Source organism: Carettochelys insculpta, chromosome 7, assembly GCF_033958435.1.
Source record: "Carettochelys insculpta isolate YL-2023 chromosome 7, ASM3395843v1, whole genome shotgun sequence".
NCBI lineage: Eukaryota > Metazoa > Chordata > Testudines > Carettochelyidae > Carettochelys > Carettochelys insculpta.
In genome coordinates, this window is record NC_134143.1 from 70,804,100 (window position 1) to 70,824,966 (window position 20,867).

The window sequence follows — 20,867 nt, forward strand, 5'->3', positions numbered from 1 at the left end:
ACCCCTTCAAAGAATTCTAATAGATTAGTTAGACACGACTTCCCTCTGCAGAAACCATGCTGACTTTTGCCCAACAATTCGTGCTCTTCTATGTGCCTTGCAATTTTATTCTTTATTATTGTTTCTACTAATTTGCCTGGTACCGATGTTAGACTTATCGGTCTATAATTGCCAGGGTCTCCTCTGGAGCCTTTTTTAAATATTGGCGTTATATTGGCCATCTTCCAGTCATTGGGTACCGAAGCGGATTTAAAGGATAGGTTACAAACCACTGTTAATAACTCCTCAATTTCACATTTGAGTTCTTTCAGAACCCTTGGGTGAATACCGTCTGGTCCTGGAGACTTGTTACTGTTCAGCTTATCAATTAACTCCAAAACCTCCTCTAATGTCACTTCAATCTGGGAGAGTTCCTCAGATTTGTCACCTAAAAAGGCTGGCTCAGATTTAGGAACCTCTGTAACATCCTCAGCCGTGAAGACTGAAGGAAAGAAATCATTTAATCGCTCCGCAATGTCACTGTCTTCCTTGATCGCTCATTATTTTCCAGGTTGCTTTCCTCCCTCTCTGATCCCTTTTCATGTCTGTTTTCCAGACAGCATTAAAAATAGAGCATGATTTCCAAACAGAAGCCATTCTCTGTGGGCTTTGGTAGAGATAGGTCTGAACCGAAACATCTGATCTGAGTACCCTGAACTCTTATGCAGGATGGTTGCAGTAGGGAAGTGAGGGTGAGATTTGAAATCTCTGAAGTTTGGGAGTGTTTTTAATTTGGAGCTGAATGTTGTGCCTTGCACCCAGCTATAAAAGTGTTGGGAGAAGATTCCAGCAGTCAGGCCACTAGCTTGGTACTTAAAGAATCCAGATTCAGTTCCCTGTGCTATAGGCTACCTGTGTGACCATGGCAAGGTACTTACCCTCTTTGTGTCTCAGGTCCCCATCTCTAAATGGAGGTAATAGCCATGCCATGTATCACAAGGTGGTTGTGAGGAAAGGTGCTCAGACACTGTTTTGATGGGGAGCTGTATAGGTAGGAGAGACTCCTTTTCATTATGAAAGTGCTGTATGGGGTTTGAACAGTGCTTGCTACAGCAGAATAACATTCTACAATCAAGTATCGGAGGGGTAGCTGTGTTAGTCTGGATCTGTAACAGCAACGAAGGGTCCTGTGGCACCTTATAGACTAACAGAAAAGTTTTGAGCATGAGCTTTCATGAGCACAGACTCACTTCTTCAGATGCTGGTCTTGGAAATCTTCAGGGCCAGGTGTAAATAAGCCAGAGCAAGGGTGGGGATAACAAGGTTAGCTCAGTCAGCAAGGGTGAGGCTTACTACCAGCAGTTGATCTGGAGGTGTGAACACCAAGGGAGGGGAAGCTGCTTCTGTATTTAGCCAGCCATTCGCAGTCTTTGTTTAAGCCAGACCTAAGGGCGTCGAATTTGCAGATGAATTGTAGCTCAGAAATTTCTCTTTGAAGTCTGGTCCTGAAATTTCTTTGCTGTGGGATAGCTACTTTTAAGTCTGCTACTGTGTGGCCTGGGAGATTGAAGTGCTCTCCTACGGGTTTTTGTATATTGCCATTTCTGATATCTGATTTGCGTGCGTTTATTCTTTTACGTAGAGACCTTCCAGTTTGTCCAATGTATATAGCAGAGGGGCATTGCTGGCACATGATAGCATAAATTATATTGGTAGATGTGCAGCTGAACGAACCCACGATGGTGTGGCTGATCTGGTTAGGTCCTGTAATGGTGTTGCTGGTGTAGATATGTGGGCAGAGCTGGCAACGAGGTTTGTTGCATGGATGGGTCCCTGAGTTAGAGTGACTGTGGTCTGGTGTATAGTTGCTGGTTAGGATTTGCTTCAGGTTGGCAGGTTGTCTGTGGGCAAGGACTGGTCTGCCTCCCAAGGCCTGTGAAAGTGGGGGATCATTGTCCAGGATGGGCTGTAAATCCCTGATGATGCGCTGTAGAGGTTTTAGCTGAGGACTGTAGGTGATGGCTAGTGGTGTTCTGTTGGTTTCTCTCTTGGGCTTGTCCTGTAGTAAGAGGCTTCGTGGCACATGTCTGGCTCTGTTGATCTGTATCAGGTGCTTGAAACATCCCCTCCCTTTACTATTGCCTCCCTCCCACAAAGCTGTAGTGTAATCATTGTTGCTTCATATCGCTGAGTGGGTTCATTTAGCACCAAGCCAGCTGTCAGATGGGGCTGGAGCATTTCTAACAACGAACTGTGAATGAGTTAATGAGGAGCTCCTTCAGAAACAATCTGCCCTGATCAGTGATGTACTTCATGCTACTTGGGTACAATACTCATTCCTTAATGCAAAATATCTATTGATTTCTTCCTCTTCCCCTGCAGCCCTGGGTTGCCTGCTGGTACGTCCTGTAAAGAAGTAGTTGGTAGAGGAGTGGATCCCCCTTCCATGGTGGTGTGGGAACAGCAGCTCTCCCTTGCCTTGTTGGTGCAAGAATAAAGCTCCAAGGTCCACCCGGCACCAGCTCTTTAGACTTGAAGCTGGACTGAGCAGGCAGGCAAGGCATGGGAAGAAAGAGAAGCAGGCAGCGTGGCCTACATCAGTGGAGTCCAAAAGATAGTCACCCGATTGCCACATGCCCCCCTCACCACAGCCAGGTGTCCTACCACTCTCCGCTCCTGTCCCCGCAGCCAGGCATCCCACCCACCCCCATCCCTGGTGACTCACACAGCTGCGCCACTGCAGCTGCCCCACCCCAAGCTGTGCAGCCCCGAGAGCCATGTAGTGCCTGAGCCCATGAGCCAGCTGTACGGTACCCAAGCTCCCACCACCACATGTTGCTTAAGGAGATGCTGCGCCACCCCACAAGCCCCTGAAGCCACATTCACCACAATCCACCTCCCCTTTCACCACATGTGACGAGTGGGGAGCGTATTGGGTGCTGTGGGCCTACGGGGTATCTTCTCAGTGCAGCACGTGCAGCAACTTGCCTCTGCCTCTTGTCTCCTCATGCACTGCTAAAGCAGCTGTTGGGGTGTTGTTGACGAGAACCCTGAGGTGCACCCCCCTGAGGCAAACCCACGCAAGGTGGGGATTCATCAGCTGCTGCAGTCACAACAGTTTGGAACTAGGCTGCCTGGCATTAATGCAAGCATTTGGTTTTTTTCACTTATGCAGGCCAGCTATGCTGGGGCACGCCACAGTAGTAGCTATACCAGGGCAAATTTCTCTGATGTAGACAAACCCTGACTGTCTCAACCCCAACCCCAACCCGAACACACTAAGAACATCTTTTTGTCCTCAGCCTGTCACTCATGGGGTACTCATCATTCAAAACCGTTGTTTTACCCAAGTATTTAATGAGACCCTACATCCAGCTGTAGCCACCTTGTTGAGGATTCTCTCTTCATACAATGGGTTACTGAATGCTAGCACCCTGATCCAGCAGTGCATCAGTGGGAACGTGTTCTACCCCCATACTTGCAAAAGCAGCTGGAGGATGCTGTGGTAGCTGACTCGTTTCAGACTCCAGATCCTTTCCATCAGTAGAATCAGCACCTTTACTCCGCTGCTACCCTTGCTGCCAGGACCCTAGGGTGATAGGCACCGAAGTTTTAGCTAATGAAGAGGCCCAGGAGCCTGAATTACACTTTTGAATCAAAGCGGGACTGTAAAGTCCCAAAGCATGGTGTGATGGTTAAGCGAAGTCCAACTGACTGACCCCTCTCTGAGCATAGCGAAGGGGGAATTTCAGCTCCCCTCCACTGCTTGATCCAGCAGTGGCCAAGGGTGTTTTTGGCACTGTGTTGTAATGGGGAGTTGTTCTTTTGTTGCCTGTCTCTCAGAATGAGGCCAGTCTTTGTCTGTGGAGAGGCAACACAGGAGACCGACTGGGCAAATAACTGACACTGGAGCTTGTATGTGAATGGGGTGAAGTTTCACTGTAGTTTGTAAGGTTCATACTTTGGGCCACCATACTCTTTTTGGTGTTTCTCTGTGTCCGTCTGTCTAACATTTTACATTGTGAGCTTTTCAAAGCAAGAACTCTGCAAATAGTTCCTAGCACAAATGGGCTTCCACCCTTGCTGGGTTGTTCAGGTGTTACCTCAATAGAGTACAAATATAAATTGTAATACTAATGAGGCACAAGACTGCATTTTGCCTGTGGGTGCATTCATCAAACCAATTGAATTCAGTGGTGTTGAAAGCGTGTAATTGAAGGCAGGGTTAGACTAACTGTTTTGCTTACTATAGGAACAAGAGTCATTCTGTCAACTTTCCTTTCCCCTCTAAAACATGCATGATTGGGGTTCTGGAAAAAATGTATGTACATTACACGCCTGGGGCTGGAGGTGACTTTGGGAACCTTCTACATCCACTGAAATTGGTGGTATATCATTGATTTCATGGAAGCAAGATTAGATACTGTCCATGAGCATCAACCACCACAGAAGTACATCCGTCTGCGGAATGTAACATAGAAGATTTTTCACAGCACGCAGCAAGGCAACACAGCTATTCATGGCAAGGAGTAGAGACCAATACCATATCAAATTGACCATATCGAATCCAATTCAAACTGCAAAGGGATTTCTTTTTTCTCCTTTTAAGGAGAAAGTGATTAATTTCCCAAGTGGAAAATTGTTAAAGACACACATGCTCACAAATCATGGAACAAAAGATCCCATTACTGAAAGCTACATTTGAGCCCAGGAACACTTCCCAAAATAGCAATGTGAAGATAATTTTATTAACAGCCTTCCTTGTTGTTTGGTATATGATTGACATTGAGGGTGAGCTGATGTCTTCCAAGTTGGGCTGCTTTCTGAGGAGGGGAACCTTGAGGTTTCTGACATATAATTCCACCAGTCACGGGTCTGATTACACACTGGGCTCAGTGATGCTAAGGTAACCAGAGGTGATATGTGGGGGGGACAAACAGGGTAACATGTTATTTCTACCTCCCTCTTGATTTCTGGCATGGTGGGAATCAACTGAGCAAGAGTGAAGAATAGACACCTGAGAAAGGCACTGGCACCTAGGGGACAGCACTGAGCACCCTTAGGAAGCACCTGGAATATAGAAGAGAGATGCAGCTGGCAGCACAGCTCTGCCCAAGGGACACAGGGAAGTCCTCCAACACCCATCACTCCCTTGTCTGCAGCTTCAGTTATCAGGGCTTGGCAGTAGGTGTCTGGAACCCATTCCAGCCTGTGCTGTGCATGCCATGGGGAGGAAATGGAGCTTTGAGGGCAGGAGGGAGTGCCGGACTGGAGAGGGTCTGGGAGATGCAGGGTGAGTGGGAAAGAGTCCAGAGGCAATGTGTAGGGTGGTCACATCTCCCCCTACCTTTAAATTGCACCCCGACCATGAAGTTATATAATATCACTGACCATAATAATAATAATAATAATAACTCATGTCCCTTTTTAGTATAAATTGCTCAATACTGATATGAGCATTTTCTTGGATTATAACAACAGAATGTGTGGATGAGGGTGAGAGTCTGTCTCCGAGAGTGAATTTCCTGTGTGGTACTGGAGATGGCAGACGTCCATTAGTGGGGTTCTACTTGGAGACAACATGTCTACAGCCTTGACCACCCCTGAGGATTATGGGAGGTCCCTGGTGTTAGAACTTTGTAGACTATGGCCAACCCTGCAATGTGCAGCATGCCAGGACACAAAGACAAACAGCATTTGAGGAGGTGCTTTTCCTGTGTGGTGATGCTGGGAGAGAGGTTTGGGTGTGTATTTTTTTAGCAGCCTGTCCAGTTTGGCAGCTCTGTGCTCTGGATCTGTACTTCAAATGTAATTAATAAAGACACTCAAGGGAAATTGTTAGCTCACATTCCAGATTTTTGGTCCTCTTCAATTCAATGACATTTTGAGAAAAATTTTAGGAACAAAAATTTTTTTTATCACACTGGCAGTAGTAACCCTTATAAAAACTCCTACCCCTAACAAAAATGCATCTGTTTCCAGTCCCTTTTTTTTCCTCCTTAGGCGGTGAAAGGATGTATTAAACATGAAAGGAAGACGAAAGAGTCTATAGGTTGAGAGTCCCCCTGTCACCTTTGCTCAAGGCTCCTTTCCTTTGGCGGGGAGGGGGTAATTGGTCAGAATGCTAATCCCTGAATGAGCCTTTTTATTCTTTGACTTCCAGTGGGAAAGGCTGTTGAAACGTGACAGTGCAAACTGGTGTGAACTTACTTGGTCTAACATTGGCACTTTGTTAATCATGTAGAGCTCCTATTCTGTCAGCAAAAGTGGCTCTGTAAGAGACGGCAAAATGTAACAACCTGGAAAGCACCCCAGATTTTCAGGGCAGGAGGGAATGGCAGTGGTTCCTGCTAACAGCTGCAATTCAGAAGATTAAAAGGGACTCACATCAGAAGTGCACTATTTTTAGAGCTTGTCAATATGAACACTTAGTTTCTTGTAGGCTGAGGTGTAAATCTCCCCACATAACCCTGCTATGCGCCAAGAGATTGTCTACAGTACATGGTTAGGTTGACGTTAACTAACTTGTGTCAGCCTATCTTTGGAATTGTCTTCACTTCATTTTGGCTCCTGAGAATGTGTATTGATACACTACATTGATTTAGTAACATTACCTTCCCAAAACGGTCTACAGACAAGGTCAATGTCATTAGGTTACTTCAGTAGACTGCTACAGGGCCTCCATGAGCCATCCCACATGTTCCACACTGGCAATACATTTGATAAAAACACTCCTGGAGACCACATTCACTGCTAACACAAGAAGCCAAGTGTGTTCATGTAACCCTCAGACCTTCTGGGTGTGCTGAACTGTCCCATCTAGTGAGTTAAGGACCTAAGCAATTCTGGGTAAATCTTCTAGTGTGCCTATGAGATATTTACTTTACTCAGCCACTGTGGATTCTATATAGGCTGCACAGTTTACAAAAGAATCATTTTAGAAGTGATTTAGAAGGTTTTAAAGGTACTGGCAGTGGCATCCCATTAGATATCATGACCACATCTCACTATGGAAGCTGAAGTATAAAAACCTAGATAGAATGGATAGTCCACTTAGGATGGTCTCCTGGTGTCTTGGCAAAACTGTCAATAGAACTGTTGATTAGAAAAGAATAAAGTGCAATTAGATTAATTATGGGGATGTGGATGGTGGTGATATTTCCAGGGTTTGGCCCCACATTGCTGGGTTCTGCCTCAGCCCTCACTCTAGTGGCAAGCACCCTCAACTCCATCCCACGTTAGCTGTTGTACCCGGCCACATCCAACGTCCATCTCTGTTGAGTTCCCCTCACCCCACATCGTTCCTCAGCCACAGGCAATATTCTTGGTGGTTATTCCTGTGTCATTATTTGTGTCCCATTAATACCCACAGTGACCCGGTCACTGTGCATGAACATGGAAAGTTGCTGTCCAAGCTTTAGATGCTTGATCCTGTACCACTGAGGTCAGTAACAGCTTTACTATTGGTCCCAATGGACACTGGATCATCCCCAAGAGAGGCACCTCTGTCACGTACGAAAACCCTTGTGAGGTATGTTAGCCCAAAAATCTGGTCACTCTAAATTGGGAATGGTTCAATTTGATGGAGATTTTAAACTGCTTGCAAGTTGATCTGTGATGTCAGAGGGTGTAACATAGACACAAAGAGTGTTGTCTCAGAAATGGTCACCAGATTTTGTCTTAAGCAGCGGTAGTAGGTGAACTGGTTAATAGTTTGGTTAAGTATCTTGCTACTCAAGCTTGGCTTATTCTTAGTATGAAAGATGCTCTAGGGACACCACTGTCTTTAAAAAAATTAGAAACTTCTGTTTCATAAAATGCACACCATTTACATTTCTGGGCACTGCTGTGTATGGATATTTGCAAAGCTCGTAAGTCTTGCTGACCTCCTAGCTTTTTATTGATGTCCAGAGCTTGATGAGCACAGATATCCAGTTATGTTTGCTCCCCAGTTGTTTGTTTAAATTCATGCTGTAATTGCTGCATCCCAAGTAACATGACTGCTCTGAGAAGCTACATTGCTGCCAGTATTACTGCTGATTTGATTTATCTTAGCATGTGTGCCTCACAGATGACCTAATTTTGCTCTTCCCTGGAGGATGAGCCAGACTAATTTATGGCAAAAATCAGAGAGCTCGCTTTTGATTAGCGTAAAACTGCTACTGAGAAGAAGGGCCTTTTCTTTGTGAACTGAATGCCAGTGCAGAGTAAATCTGCACAGTGTTTCTTTCTCCTCCAAACTGGCAGGATGGACCTGCGGTAGAATGAAAGAATAGTATTGGGAATCCTGGGTTGTATTCCAAGCCCTTCTGTTTACTCATTTTGTAACTTTATAAAGTCACTTCAGCTCCTCTTCCCTCAGGGCAGGTCTACACGGTAGGCAAATTCAACCTAAGATAAGCTACTCCATTTACATGAGTACTGTAGTTGGAATTGGCATACCTTAATTCAAGTTGCTGTGGGGGTTTCCACTGCATGAGCTAGACAGGAGAAACTCTTCTGTTGACTTCCCTTATGCTTTTCGTCTAGGTTGTGTACGGGGGTCAATGACAGAGCAGTCAGCAGGCTTTTTTAGCTGGTCTTCACTAGACCATTAAGTCAGAGTTTCTTAAACTTTTTGAGACCACGAAAAACCAAACAATAATATTTTTTATGTAGAACACCTATGAATATTTTCTTCAGAACAAACAAACAAACCATCAGCAACATATAGAGCAAAACCAAAATGAAGTAATTTAATCAGGAATAGCAATGAAGAAGCAACATTATTTCTGGTTTTAAGAACAGAAAATATATACATCTGCTGCATGTCATTGCCAGTTGCTACCCCGCTGTAGCTTGCCCACTAGCTGTTCATGGAACACCAGCGTTCCACATGTAATGCCAACTGACCTGGGTTGTAGGTAGAAGAGACTGAACCTGCGACTAAGCCTTGTGCTCTACCACATGAGTGAAAGGCCAGCTGGCTTTCAGCCAAGGCTGTAGAGCAGAGACTTCACCCTCCCTAGTACATGCTCTCAGTGCCTATGGGGTTACACACAGAACATAGTTTAAGAAACACTGCACTAAAACAAACTCTGTGGGATCAATCACCGCAGCGCCAATCTCCCCATAAGTAGAGACATGCTCTCAGTTCCCAGCTGTAATATATCTATAAGAATATGTACTTCTTGCATTGGGTTATTTGTGAGGCTGAACAATGCTAAGTAAAGAACTTTGAGATTTATGTCTTGGGAGTGGAAATATCATTCACACTTCCTGTGCTCAGCCAGCCCTTGGGTGGAATCTCTTTAGCAGGGTTAATGCCAGTCAGGCCAAAGGATGTGGCCAGAATCTTACTGGGCATGTACCATTGCCAGACTACACTGGAAAAGATGCTGCTCACTTAACCGGTCTCCATTCAGTGACCTTGCCACATAGGCCATCAACCTCAGCGGACTTTGCTCAAAGACTCTTTGACAACCTTGCTGGCCCTGGCCCATTGGCTATGAGGTAGTGTCTCTGACTTGTGGGTGTCAGACTAACTTTGCTGTTAATGGGAAATCTGAAAGGGATGAGACACACAGGCGGTGGGAAGGACACCCTATCCAATGACAATATTTGTATAGGTCTGGTCCCTTCAGGCTACTGGGTCAGCACTTCAAACAGTCAAACAGCTGCAGATTTGACTCACTGGGGACCTGATGGATCATGCTGCCATGTCAATGGAAAGATTCACATTCACTTAAACGGGCTTTGGATCAAGTTCTAGATGAGCACAATGTTACTTGGTTCATATTTTAGATAAAACATAATGATAAAGAGCTCTGTGTGCCTAACAGAAAATGTGAAGGCAATTGGGGAGTGTTGTGTTCCCAATTAAAAAGTCAGCACTTACTAACAGGAACTGTACAGTAATGCATTTCCTGTGCTTAGTGGAGGGAAAACTGCGGTATCTCAGATGCCACTATAGGGGCCCCTGTTGGCAAATACTGATGGTGTAGTGGGAGCCATTGTGTATCAGCGCAAGCAAGACTCCCAGGTAATGTTCCCGCTAATCTTTTCCATCCAAGTGCAGATTTTTTCCATCCATGTGTTAGAATAAAATTTTTATATGGGAATGTGCACCACCAAAAGAAACACAAAGCCTAGCTCTGGGCACTCTGCTAGTCAGCTGGGTGGCTTTGGAATTTCTCCTGAGAAGCCACACAAATGCATAGCTTAGAGGGAGCACAGTTCTCATGGCACCTGATAAAGGAGAGGAGCTCATTCGTTCAGCATGTGGTAGGGCTCATTTAAAGACTTTTTCCTCTGTGGTGCTGATGGGATCTTGCTAGCATGACTGTTTTCTCAACTCCAGTGCTTTCCACTTACTAGTCGACTACTGCTTGACATTTAGAGATGGATTATTTTAGAGAACGTCAGAGGAGGCGCTGGCTACAAGGCAATGTGCAACTTTTTAGCCTTTTTAAATATTCAGGAGAGAAGCACATGCAGGAAAAGGATTTCATTAAGGCCTGAATTGCCCAACTTGCTTCTCCTTTCCCCTCACGTAGGGAGTGACCTTATGCCAAACAGCCTTGTGTTGAGCAGTTTTCTTTTGTTTTTCAGGTAGCTTATTTGCAATTGGAAGATGTCCTTGGAACCTCTTAAGAAAGTGTGTGCGTTTTTGTGCACGTGTGTGTGTGGATGCATATTTGTGTGTGTGTTTATGCCTGAGGGAGAATCAGAGAGTGAATAGAATTTCCCAGATTCCCCCATGCACAAAACCCAACAAAAGAAAACTCTTCTCTTACTGTGGGATCCAGGAATATGAACATTTCTGCATCCTTTGGGCTTGTTTGTGTGATAACTGCTTCTCCTCTCTTGGAGAAATCTGGAGACTTGTGACCACGTAAAAATTGAACTCGTCTGGTGTGCAGCCGATGCTTTCTTCCATTTTACCATATCGTGCTGTGAACCTGCAGAACCAGCCCAGGGAGGAGAATCACCCCAGGAAAAGGATGGTGATGTGGTGTTGGTGGACGGGTCAGCATGCAGGGAACAGCCAGGGGAGCTTTATACCACACACTAATCTGACTTGTTTGATGTCAAAGAGTTCAATTAGGTGTCATGATGAGAGGAATTTTCAGAAATTTCCAGAAATGTGGGTCTTTGGATGAGGATGGCAGTTAGAGAAATTCTAAAACAAATCATTAGCACCTGCCACCGCGGGCTTTACAAACAATAAATAAAACATTGTGCAGCTGAGCCTGACATCCAGAGAGAATAAGTCACCAGCCTTGTCTACCCGTGAGAGTGGGATCAGTGTCAGAGCAGAGCTTGGAACTCAGGAGATCCTTGCCTTCAGTCCTGCACTCAGATCACTCAGACAGGCTTACCTGCTTTCTCCAGCTCACTATTTTAATTGCCCTTGGAGAATATATTCATCATCTCTCTTTTAGCCAAGGAAGGTTTCTCTGCAGGGCATGTGTGTTTTTGTTTGTGTTTTTGTTTTTTAAATAATCAACCTACACTTTGTGTTTCCCATGCTTTATGTAGTACTTCTCGATATTTTGCTTTGACACAGTGGCTTGCATGCTGTAGAAGCAGGATCCATGCGTGCAAACTGACTGATTCTGACAGGCTGTTTTTTGGCTGCCCACATTGTCTCCATGACACTGTGTCATCCTCTTTGGTTGTTCCCAGGGTCTATTGAAGCCACTTATTCACTGTAGCAGTTTTGACAACTGAGCTCAGCCAACAGTTCTGACTCCAGGAAATGTTACTAGTCTTTTCTCCCCCACCCCCCTACCCCTTTCCAACAGTGGGACATACGTGAAACTTTGTCCCCTCTTTTCTTCATCAGGAATGAATGCTGCCGTTCTTGGGACCCCAACACTGGTGGTTTGACTCCAGGAAGTCATCAATGAAATGACCCACTGAGGCTAGGATGTCTCATGTAAAAGTGAGACAATGCTGTATCTTAGTTGCAAAGTTAATGGACACCCCCTTCTGTGCATCTCACTAGCAATATCATGCACTTCCATGAGAAGCGTGAAATCACTCTTCTGCCCCCGAAACATTAACTCCTTGTGTCTTTTTTGTCTCAAGGATGCCATTGACGGTTCAGACGCTCTGCTTGCTTAGTGGTCAGCTCAGAATTTCTTTGTACAACAGAGTCTTCAGTGTTTGTCTGCAGGCCTTTAAGGGAAATGTCCTGGTTTGAAAAGGGTGAGAGGGTTTAAAGGAAGCTTGTGTCTCAAACCCACTTGTACATCTGTGTTTTTTCAGTGCATAACAATAATGAAATGGATATAGGATGGAGCAAGATCCTTTATAAAAATAAGATATTTTAGTCCCAAAGACAGTCTCAGTTACCATGGGGGAAGCTGCAAAGCTAAGTAACTGATGCTCTGGCAATGTTTGGGCCAAATTTTTGTCTCATTTTTACTGCTGCAATGTAACTGAGAAGAGGCTGTACCGTTTTGAATGAATTCATTCTGAGATTACCTTGGAATGAACGCATCAATATTGGCCTGACAATGTACTGAAACCTTTTATCTTCCAACTCCTCAGAGAGATAACGGAAAGAATGCTCTGTGTGTGTGTGCGTGCGCACGCACATGCCTTAGAGAGAGAGAGAAAACAAAAGAAAGGGGTATTACATGCTTTTAAGAGGTTGACCTCCACAGCTGTTGATTCTGAAGTTGGCTGCTTAAATAAGATGAAATATTCCATTGCTTTTAACATACCTCTGAACTGTGGGGGTTTTTTTGGCTGGCACCTTGGCCTCCCCAGTGGTGGGATTGGCAGGGGATGGAGAGCTGTTTGAATAATGGCTTCTCTTCTTTTTTTTACAGAAAAACCCTGTCCCTAAGTATCATACTAGCTGCATAGGATACATTTGTATTGTTTGATAAGTTTCATATAAGAATCTCTGACCTTTGGTGGCTCTGCTTGAGCTAAAAGTGGCACAGGCAACACTGAGTAACCACCGATTTCCTTCACATTCAGTATACAGCATAATAGGCCTAACTAATCCCCCCCTTATGAAGCTGCCTTTATGAAAATGTTCCTTGCATGGGACAATCAGTGTCCTTAGATCCATACATTGTGGCAAAGTACCTTGAATACTACAGTAGGAAAGTCAAACTGTGTAAGCTCTACATAGAATAAAGCTATATAGCACGGCTAAGTGGCATCAGGTAGCTTGTGGATTTGTATTTATCTCCCCGGGGGAAAAAAGGATTAAAAATATTCTCCTGGAGATTTGCAAAAGTCTCCAGGTATTTTGCCCTTTTTTGTTTGTTTTATTGTTTGTTTAATTGGTTTGTTCTGTTGTTGTTGTTGTTGTTGCAGTTGTGGTGTGATAGTATTCTGTCTGGATGGGATTCGTTGCAGCAGTGGGGGCTTCACACTGTACGTTTCCTATACAAACAGGAATCTGTCTGGGATCGGTTTTTCAGCACTCTTTGTAAGTAGCTCTGGACTGTAGTGGTTCCTTTCTCTCTCAGGCCTCCTCTTCTGGTTTTGATTTACTTTGGATTCCCCCCTCCATACTAGTCTCCACAGTGCTACTAACAATTAGAGCTGGGCCAGAAGTATTTGACTTTCCAAATCAGGGAACCACTATGTGGAACATTAAATCTCATCCCGCTATGGACTGGTCCACTGTGATATGCAAATGAACCTTGTAGTTCTAGGGTTTTATGGACGTCACATGGCCTTTCTTTAGTATTGCTGCTAGTTGCTTTAGTACTGCAATCAGAGCAGGGCCATATGGACTCCTATGAATGGGTTGGGGTTTTAGCTTGTTTCCAGTCTGCCTGCTACTAATTTATGTGGCACACGTGAAAGTCCATGATACCCAAAGTATAGTTTTACACAGGGTGAAAGCTGTGTGAGAAGAACACTATAGAGGTTGCACAGCCAAGCACTCAAAAGTCAGGAAGTGACAACTTTACTTGGGGCTCCTTGACCATCCATGTGGTACACCAAATAGGACAGGGGTCTGGTGGAAAAAAAGTAGTATGTGGTCACTTAATTAAAGACTACATATGGCCAGGAGGAGAATACTCAAAGCTACATGTGCATCCATCAAGCTGGTATTTCTTAACTTTTGAGTTCTGTGAGTGGTTCCCTTCAGCCCCCACTCGAGAGGCTAATGGATAAATTTGGGGTGTGGGCCCAAGAATCTAGTTTACCCTCTGGCAGGAGAGGGATTCCCTCCGGCAGCCGACCAGGTGGCAGCTCTGTCTCCAGCCCTGTTGCCTCAGAGCCAGCTGTTGCCTCTTGGCTTGTCAGCCCCAAACTGTGCTGGCTTCCCTCCCTTTATACTCCTCCAGGCCTGACACTGGCTGCAGGTGAACCGGGGTCGGGCTGATTGGGCAAAGAGGACCTGTTTAACCCCTGCCCTGCCTGGCCTCCCTCTCACACTCTTACAGTGCTTTACTTTGCAACCTACATAATCTTCCTTTTACACAGTTTGTTGATATAACTTCCAAGAAGGTGTGTGGTTTGTTTTTTTAAAGGGCGTATGAGAATTTGTTTTAATCTATGTTCATCTCCTTTACCTTGCACCATTGTCAGGGCTTGAACCATGAACTTTCATCTGTGGAGCACATACTCCCACATCAGCTACAATATTACAGGTTAAACCTCTCTAATCCGGAACTTTCTGGTCTTGCAAACTCTGTAATCTGGCATGATTTTAGTTAGCTGGATGACCACTTTTTATGGGTGTGGCAAAGTTTCCCGTAGTCCCATAAAGTTTGTTTCCAGCCACCAGTCCTGGCTGTCAGTGTTCTGTGCTGTTATTTAGCTGTAATTTACCCCTAAATGTCTTCTAAGAGCCCAGTAAGCAGTGGAAGTGTTGGTAATGTGCTAAAAATACTGACTTCCCATCGTCGGTCTAATTCTCTCATCCAGCACCAGTCAGGTCCTGAGTGTGCCAGACAATAGAGGTTCAACCTGTAGCAGAATCAAGAACTCATTACCTCTCACGCACTGAAGGAGGTGTCTTGCATGTTGTTTCTTTAATGATGATATTGACATGTGTTTGGAAATTCTAACGTAAACATGACATTTCCCCCTTCAGACATTTCGAAACACAAAGGACCACTACAAGTACTCTCTTTCTTTACTGAAACGTCAGCACCAAGCAACCCAGGCATAACACTGAAATGGTGCAGCTGTACAGGGCCTGCAAATGACATATCTCCCACAGTTTCCCCATTGTCCCAATTGTACGAGTCAATACTAATGCATATTCCAGATCTTCCATAGCCCTGTCCAAGTCTGGCACATCTGTGAATTAAATACGTGTGCGCTACAGTTCAGTCAACTTCTGAGGTACCATCTGAGAGAGAGGCCGGTTTATCATCCACTGCCTAGCAGGGCTGTAGTAAGAGTCATAAGCTGCTTAGCCTTCTGTGAAATGTGTATGTGTGTGTGTGTGTGTCTGTCTGTGAGGGTTGTGTGTGATTCTTGTAGACAAATTTAGAAGAACTGCAGTAGAATCCTGTTCCTCACTGAGAGGAAATACTTACCATATGTACTTCCATGTAAGCTGAGGCTTTATTTTCTGATGCTGTGCACCACCACCTCACAAAACTCAGTTCAGGCCCCTCACAGTTTGCTAGTGTCTTACCCACAGCCCTTGGTCCTTCATTGGGACCCACCATCCTCCCAAAACTTTCTCAACCTCATGCGCTGTGCCTTTTTTGTTTGCTGTTTATGCGTCCATGTCACAACTGTACTATCAGAATTGTCACATAAGTCAAGTCTCTTCATAAGCTGGCCCACACCTGTCTTAGAGCCAGGGCAGCTTCACTGGTTCCGTGAGCAAAGGGGACCTCTATTTACTGCATCTGCTCTCAAGGTGCACAGAAGGGGGGAGGTACCAGCTCTGCTTTATCATTCTCCTCTGATCTAATGGTGACTTCTCAGGATCTTGGGAATGAGGGTCAAGGTGTAGTGGGTGAGGAATAGGGAAATAAGATTAACTCTCCCTGGAATTACTTGGTCTCCTCACAGGTGCGACTGTTCAGTCCTACAGGGATCTGCAGGTAGCAAAAAGGCTAGTGCAGGCAGGAGCATTGTACCTGGAGAAAAGGTCCATCAGGGAACCTGCGGAAGATGAATCTCCCTAGAGATTCCTCTGCATCCTCAGAACTGGGACTTCTGTCCCCAAGGATCCTCTGGATCTTTGGGGTTAGGACCCTGCTTTCACAGCCACTCCATGTGAAATCTGAGTGGTTGGTCAGCATTGGTGAGGTCCCTGTCTCCTGTGCTCTCTTCCTTAACGTGACTTCTGCAGTAAAAGGTACACCATAGCGCTCCACGATGCTAGTACCATTCAGAACACTGGGTAACCAAGAGGCCCATAGCCCAGTTCTAACTTTTTCTGACTACTGCTGTTGGTATCTTCCAGTGGCACATTCTGCACAGAGAGAACTTAAGAGAAAAAAATGGAAGTACCTTGTGGGGTTTGTTTCACATTAACACTGCGATCGTCCTGATGTTTTCCATCTCCATTTAAGGAATGAATTAAGATTCTTCATATCTAGGGGGCCTTTTTTGTACTCTGTGTTTAATATAACCTTCCTTATTATATTTATCTTGTTTCTTTGGCTCCAGTCTTTCCTTTATTATGTTACTTTGAAGATGTTGGCAGGGACTGGGCATCCCTGTAAACTTTTTTTAAGCAAAGCTGAATTACATTTACAAAAGATCTTTAATGTGTTTAGGTCTTTGGTTCCTTTGTGTTTTTATATGGTCACCAGTCTGGCTTTCAGTTTGTGGCTTGGACTGAAAACAGGAAAGCAGCAGCTTTGCTTACTCTTCACAGTACATTTATAAAATTCAAAAAGAAATGAAAAGTTTGCCTACACCAACACTTTTCTGTGCTGATAAAGGAGTTATTTTATGCTTTATTATGAGTCAAAAAAGTAAAAAGGAGGTCTAATAATTGCACCCTGTGGCATCTTTCAATCTGAGTTTCCTGGAGGGCTTCATAAACATTAAATAAGTCTCACAAATGCATGTTCTTGTCCCCATTCTATGGGTCGGAAAAATCAAACACAGTAAGTATGTGATTTGATTAGTGTCAGAGACAAGGGAAAGGCACAAGCTGGGAGTCCTTGACCCCACATGCCAGCTCAGCAATTTTGCAAAATGATTTAGCATTGACAAATTTAGTTTTCAGGACTAGTGAAGATTCTTCAGTATCCTTTGGGCCTTGTGATAGCGTGGCATTGCATCAAAAAGTTATGCCTCAGTGTCATCCTAGAGTGGCATAACCTCATGGGGTGGACATACAAACATTACAGTGTTATGAAATATCAGTTTTCTCCTGCAGGATATAACAAAATGAATGAGAGTTATGTGTTTTTAGTTCCTGGACGGGGAGATGTATCCACCTTTCCTTGGCTGGAACAAAACTAACTGTGCTGTTGCAGTCTTTGGGACTGATAGCTTGGGAGGAAGCCAGGAAAAAGTGGGTGCGTACTGATGGATTTTAGCACCTCCCAGCTGTGAGCGTAGATAATTTTGTTCATGTTCTTCTGTGGTATATGCTTGGCCAAAGGAAATTCTGGAATTTAGGTTTTGGATCAGATTTCCTTTCCTCCTCATTTTCTATATCCCATCATCTGTGAACCACTGTCCTTTTCGCCATTGTCCAGTGGGAATAAGTTTGCAATAGAGGTTGGGGAAAAGATCAGGTTTTGTCTTACATGAAAGCTTCGTAGACTAAATACATTCTACCACAAGGAGAACGTATAATTTATTCTTGTTTCAATGTGTTTAAAAAAATTCAACATGAGAGAAAAAAGGAAGAAAACCACTTGAAAAGGATATGAAGATAATATTCCTTTCAAGCCAAAAAACACCAACACCATGACATCATCTTCGGTTGGAAGCTCATTTTCTAGCAACATCTCCATAAATTCTAGTTTTTCAGTTTAACACAAAACTCAACATTTTACTTAAGTTATATTCACTAAAATAATCAGGATTATGATTTTTTTTTCATTTAAAGGGAAAAATGTGAGATTGGAGAAGCTGCACTTGAACGTGCTGCTTGCTTGTTAAGTTACCCCTGTATTGCTCTTTGTTGGTCTCTGTGCGAGTTACTTGCATTTTCAGTCTGCGTGGAGGGGAGAGCAGCTGCTGAGGGCAGGGAATGGGTGGGTAGGAGTAGGGAGTGGGTGGAACGTTGGCAATGCCCTGCAGAGGTAAATTAAGATTTACTGGAGCCCTGGATACTTTTAGGGACCCAAAGATGCCAGAATCAGGGGAGTGACAGGGTTCGTGGCCCCACCTCTTCTAAATATGGCCTTTCCCATCTACTTTTTAGCATGGGAATTGTCGCTTCCAGCAAACATTGAGCAATAGGTGAGTGGCAGGGGCTGTACTTCACAGCAGGGAAGCTGATAAGGATCAGCTCCCCGCTGAAGCACAGCCTCTGCTAGTGATGCCAGCCTCTTCCTGGAAGAGGGATGCGCTGACCTTTAGCCTCTTCTCACCTTGGAGTCCTGCCTCCCACTTCTCTGCCTGCCAGCATCTGGGTCCAGGCCCTGGTAAGAGCTGCTTTGGGACCCTGAGCCACAGTGGAGGACCGTGAATGCTCCCCCTTCCTTGGGAGGTGCACCCTATGGAGCAGGGAGTCAGTCCATGTGATTTTCTCTGGCCCTCTCCATAGCACTTGGGGCTCCCCACAATGGCCTAGGCTCTTACCAGGGCCTGGCTCTAGATCCTGATCTGTCCAAGAGGAGGTGCCTCAGGAAGCAGAGGAAGAGCAGCGGGCAGGGCCACAGTTGTAGCACTGGTGATCCCCCGCTTCTACAAAGGGTCCAGTGCGCCTATTGGAATCCCCAGGTTGGCCAGGACTCCTGGGTGCCGGCCCTATGCATTGATCCTCGGTGGCTGCCGTGCTCTCACCCACTGTGCTGGCCCTCACAGCTGAGTCTTGCAGAGGGGGAGCTGAGCTGTGCCAGGTATATTGGTAGGCTGTGTCTACACTACAGAGTTCTCTCGACTGAAGTCACTGTTGACTGATATATCCTGACAGAGCCTCTGTCGACAGAACGTGTCCAGTGCTACTAGGGGCTCCCCCTGTTGAGCCCTCTGTCGACAGAGAGCAGCCAGACTGCCCAGCCTTCTGTCAACAGAGCAGCCAATCAGAAGCTTTGCAAATAGGGCAGGCCGGTGAACCGGAAGCCCTTTCTGTTGACAGAGGTCCCCCTGGAGTGTCCATGCCTATTTGTGTGCTGACAGAGGCTCTGTGCCTCGTACGGTCAAGACAGAACTCTGAAGGGAAAACTGTTTTGTTCAGTTGACAGACTTTCACCAGAATGCATTTGTAGTGTGGATGCTCCTTAGTATTGTCGACAGAAGGCCTCTTCTGTCGACAGAACTCTGTGGTGTAGACCCAGCTATAGAGCAGCATGCTGCTGCTTCGAAGTGAAGGTGGAAGCAGATATCAAATTGTGACTTTCTTGGGAATCTCACAGAGGGATATTTGTTATATGCTACAAGCTTTGTTATCCGATGTCCATGGGGAATGGGGATTGCTGGTTTATCTAACGGTCTGGTTATTCATGCTGTGGCTGCCAGCCCTGCTGCTGCCAGCCCCAGCCAGGCAGCTGGCCCAGCTATTGCCGGCCCCAGCAGATGCTGGAACTGAGTTTGCTGGTTATCCTGGTGCCAGATAACACAGCCTTTACTGTATTTGTAGCTCTCCTGAAAAGTAAACAAACAAACAAACCCCATCCTGTGTACAGGTACAGCCATTTCTTTTAACTTGCATTTTCTAAATGCAGACACATTACTGGTACTACTGGAGTCTGTAGCTATGAGGGTTATTAGTAATGCTGATTTGCACCTTTGCTTATTGTAATGCTGATGTTCCATCTGTTATTTTCAAAATGTTGGCATATGTTACTGAAGCCTCCCAAAGGCCCTGTGACAGGTGTTATTATCCTCATTTCACCAATTAAGGGTCCCAAGCCTGGAGCATTTCTGGGATTTAGGGCAGGTCTACACTTAAACTACAGTTGTGCCACAACAGTGCTTCAGTGAAGATGCTGCTGTGCGGATCGCACAGGTTCTCCCATTGGAACAGTTAATCCATCTGCAAAAGACAGTAGCTGTGCTGACAGAAGAAGCTCTCCCATGGCTATACCACTGTCTGCAGCAAAGATGAGGTCAGTCTAAGTGTGTCACTCAGGAGTGTGGGTTTTTCACACCTGTGAACGATATAGTTACACCAATGTCCGTTTGGAGTATAGACCAGGCCTTTGCTGAGGTCAGCACAGCAAATTTGTGCCTAAGTCCAGAATCTCCCTGCTATTGTGTTACACCATATTGCAGTCCATGCTCCTAAGCTCCACTTTTTCTGGATTCCCATTTCAGGTAAAATCCTGTTCCGGAGGAGTCACATTCGCGACGTAGCTGTGAAGAGACTGAAACCTATTGATGAATATTGCAGGGTAAGAACTTTATCTTCATGGAAGAATGAGTATCATAGGCTTAAGGATGGGAAATGTATCAGGTGAGCAATCAAAGATATCCATGGCTAGTAGCCAGTGGAGCACTGGGAATCTCGTCTTGTTGCCATTAGCGAGTGTGAGCTGTCCAAATGTGATCTTACAGCGCCTGCCCCAGGAACAGCCTGCTTGGGAAAAACTGGAGCTGGAAAGAGGAGAGGAAAAAGATGAGCTCAGAATGACCCTTCCTAAAACATCAGCAAGTGCAGGAGGGGGCAAGATACTTGAGCACAGAGGAGCCATTTGACCTACAGGATCTTCAAACAAAACTGTAGAGTAGAGCCAAAGATGGGAGAGTTTTGCTCTGGGGAACTTCACTTACTAGCACAATGCCCCATGTGTCTGATGTTGATGAAGTCCTATAAATCCAGCATATTG

At 45.1% G+C, this 20,867-nt stretch overlaps 1 protein-coding gene across 2 annotated transcripts in view; it reads left to right on the forward strand.

Moving 5' to 3' along the window:
* Nucleotides 1-20,867, forward strand: part of SH3PXD2A (SH3 and PX domains 2A) — a 465,726-nt gene that overhangs the window by 197,729 nt on the left and 247,130 nt on the right. For both annotated transcript variants that reach the window (XM_074999223.1, XM_074999224.1), the window contains exon 4: nucleotides 20,356-20,432. In XM_074999223.1, coding sequence (XP_074855324.1) covers nucleotides 20,356-20,432 — 77 coding nt within the window. The remainder of the gene's footprint in view (nucleotides 1-20,355; nucleotides 20,433-20,867) is intronic.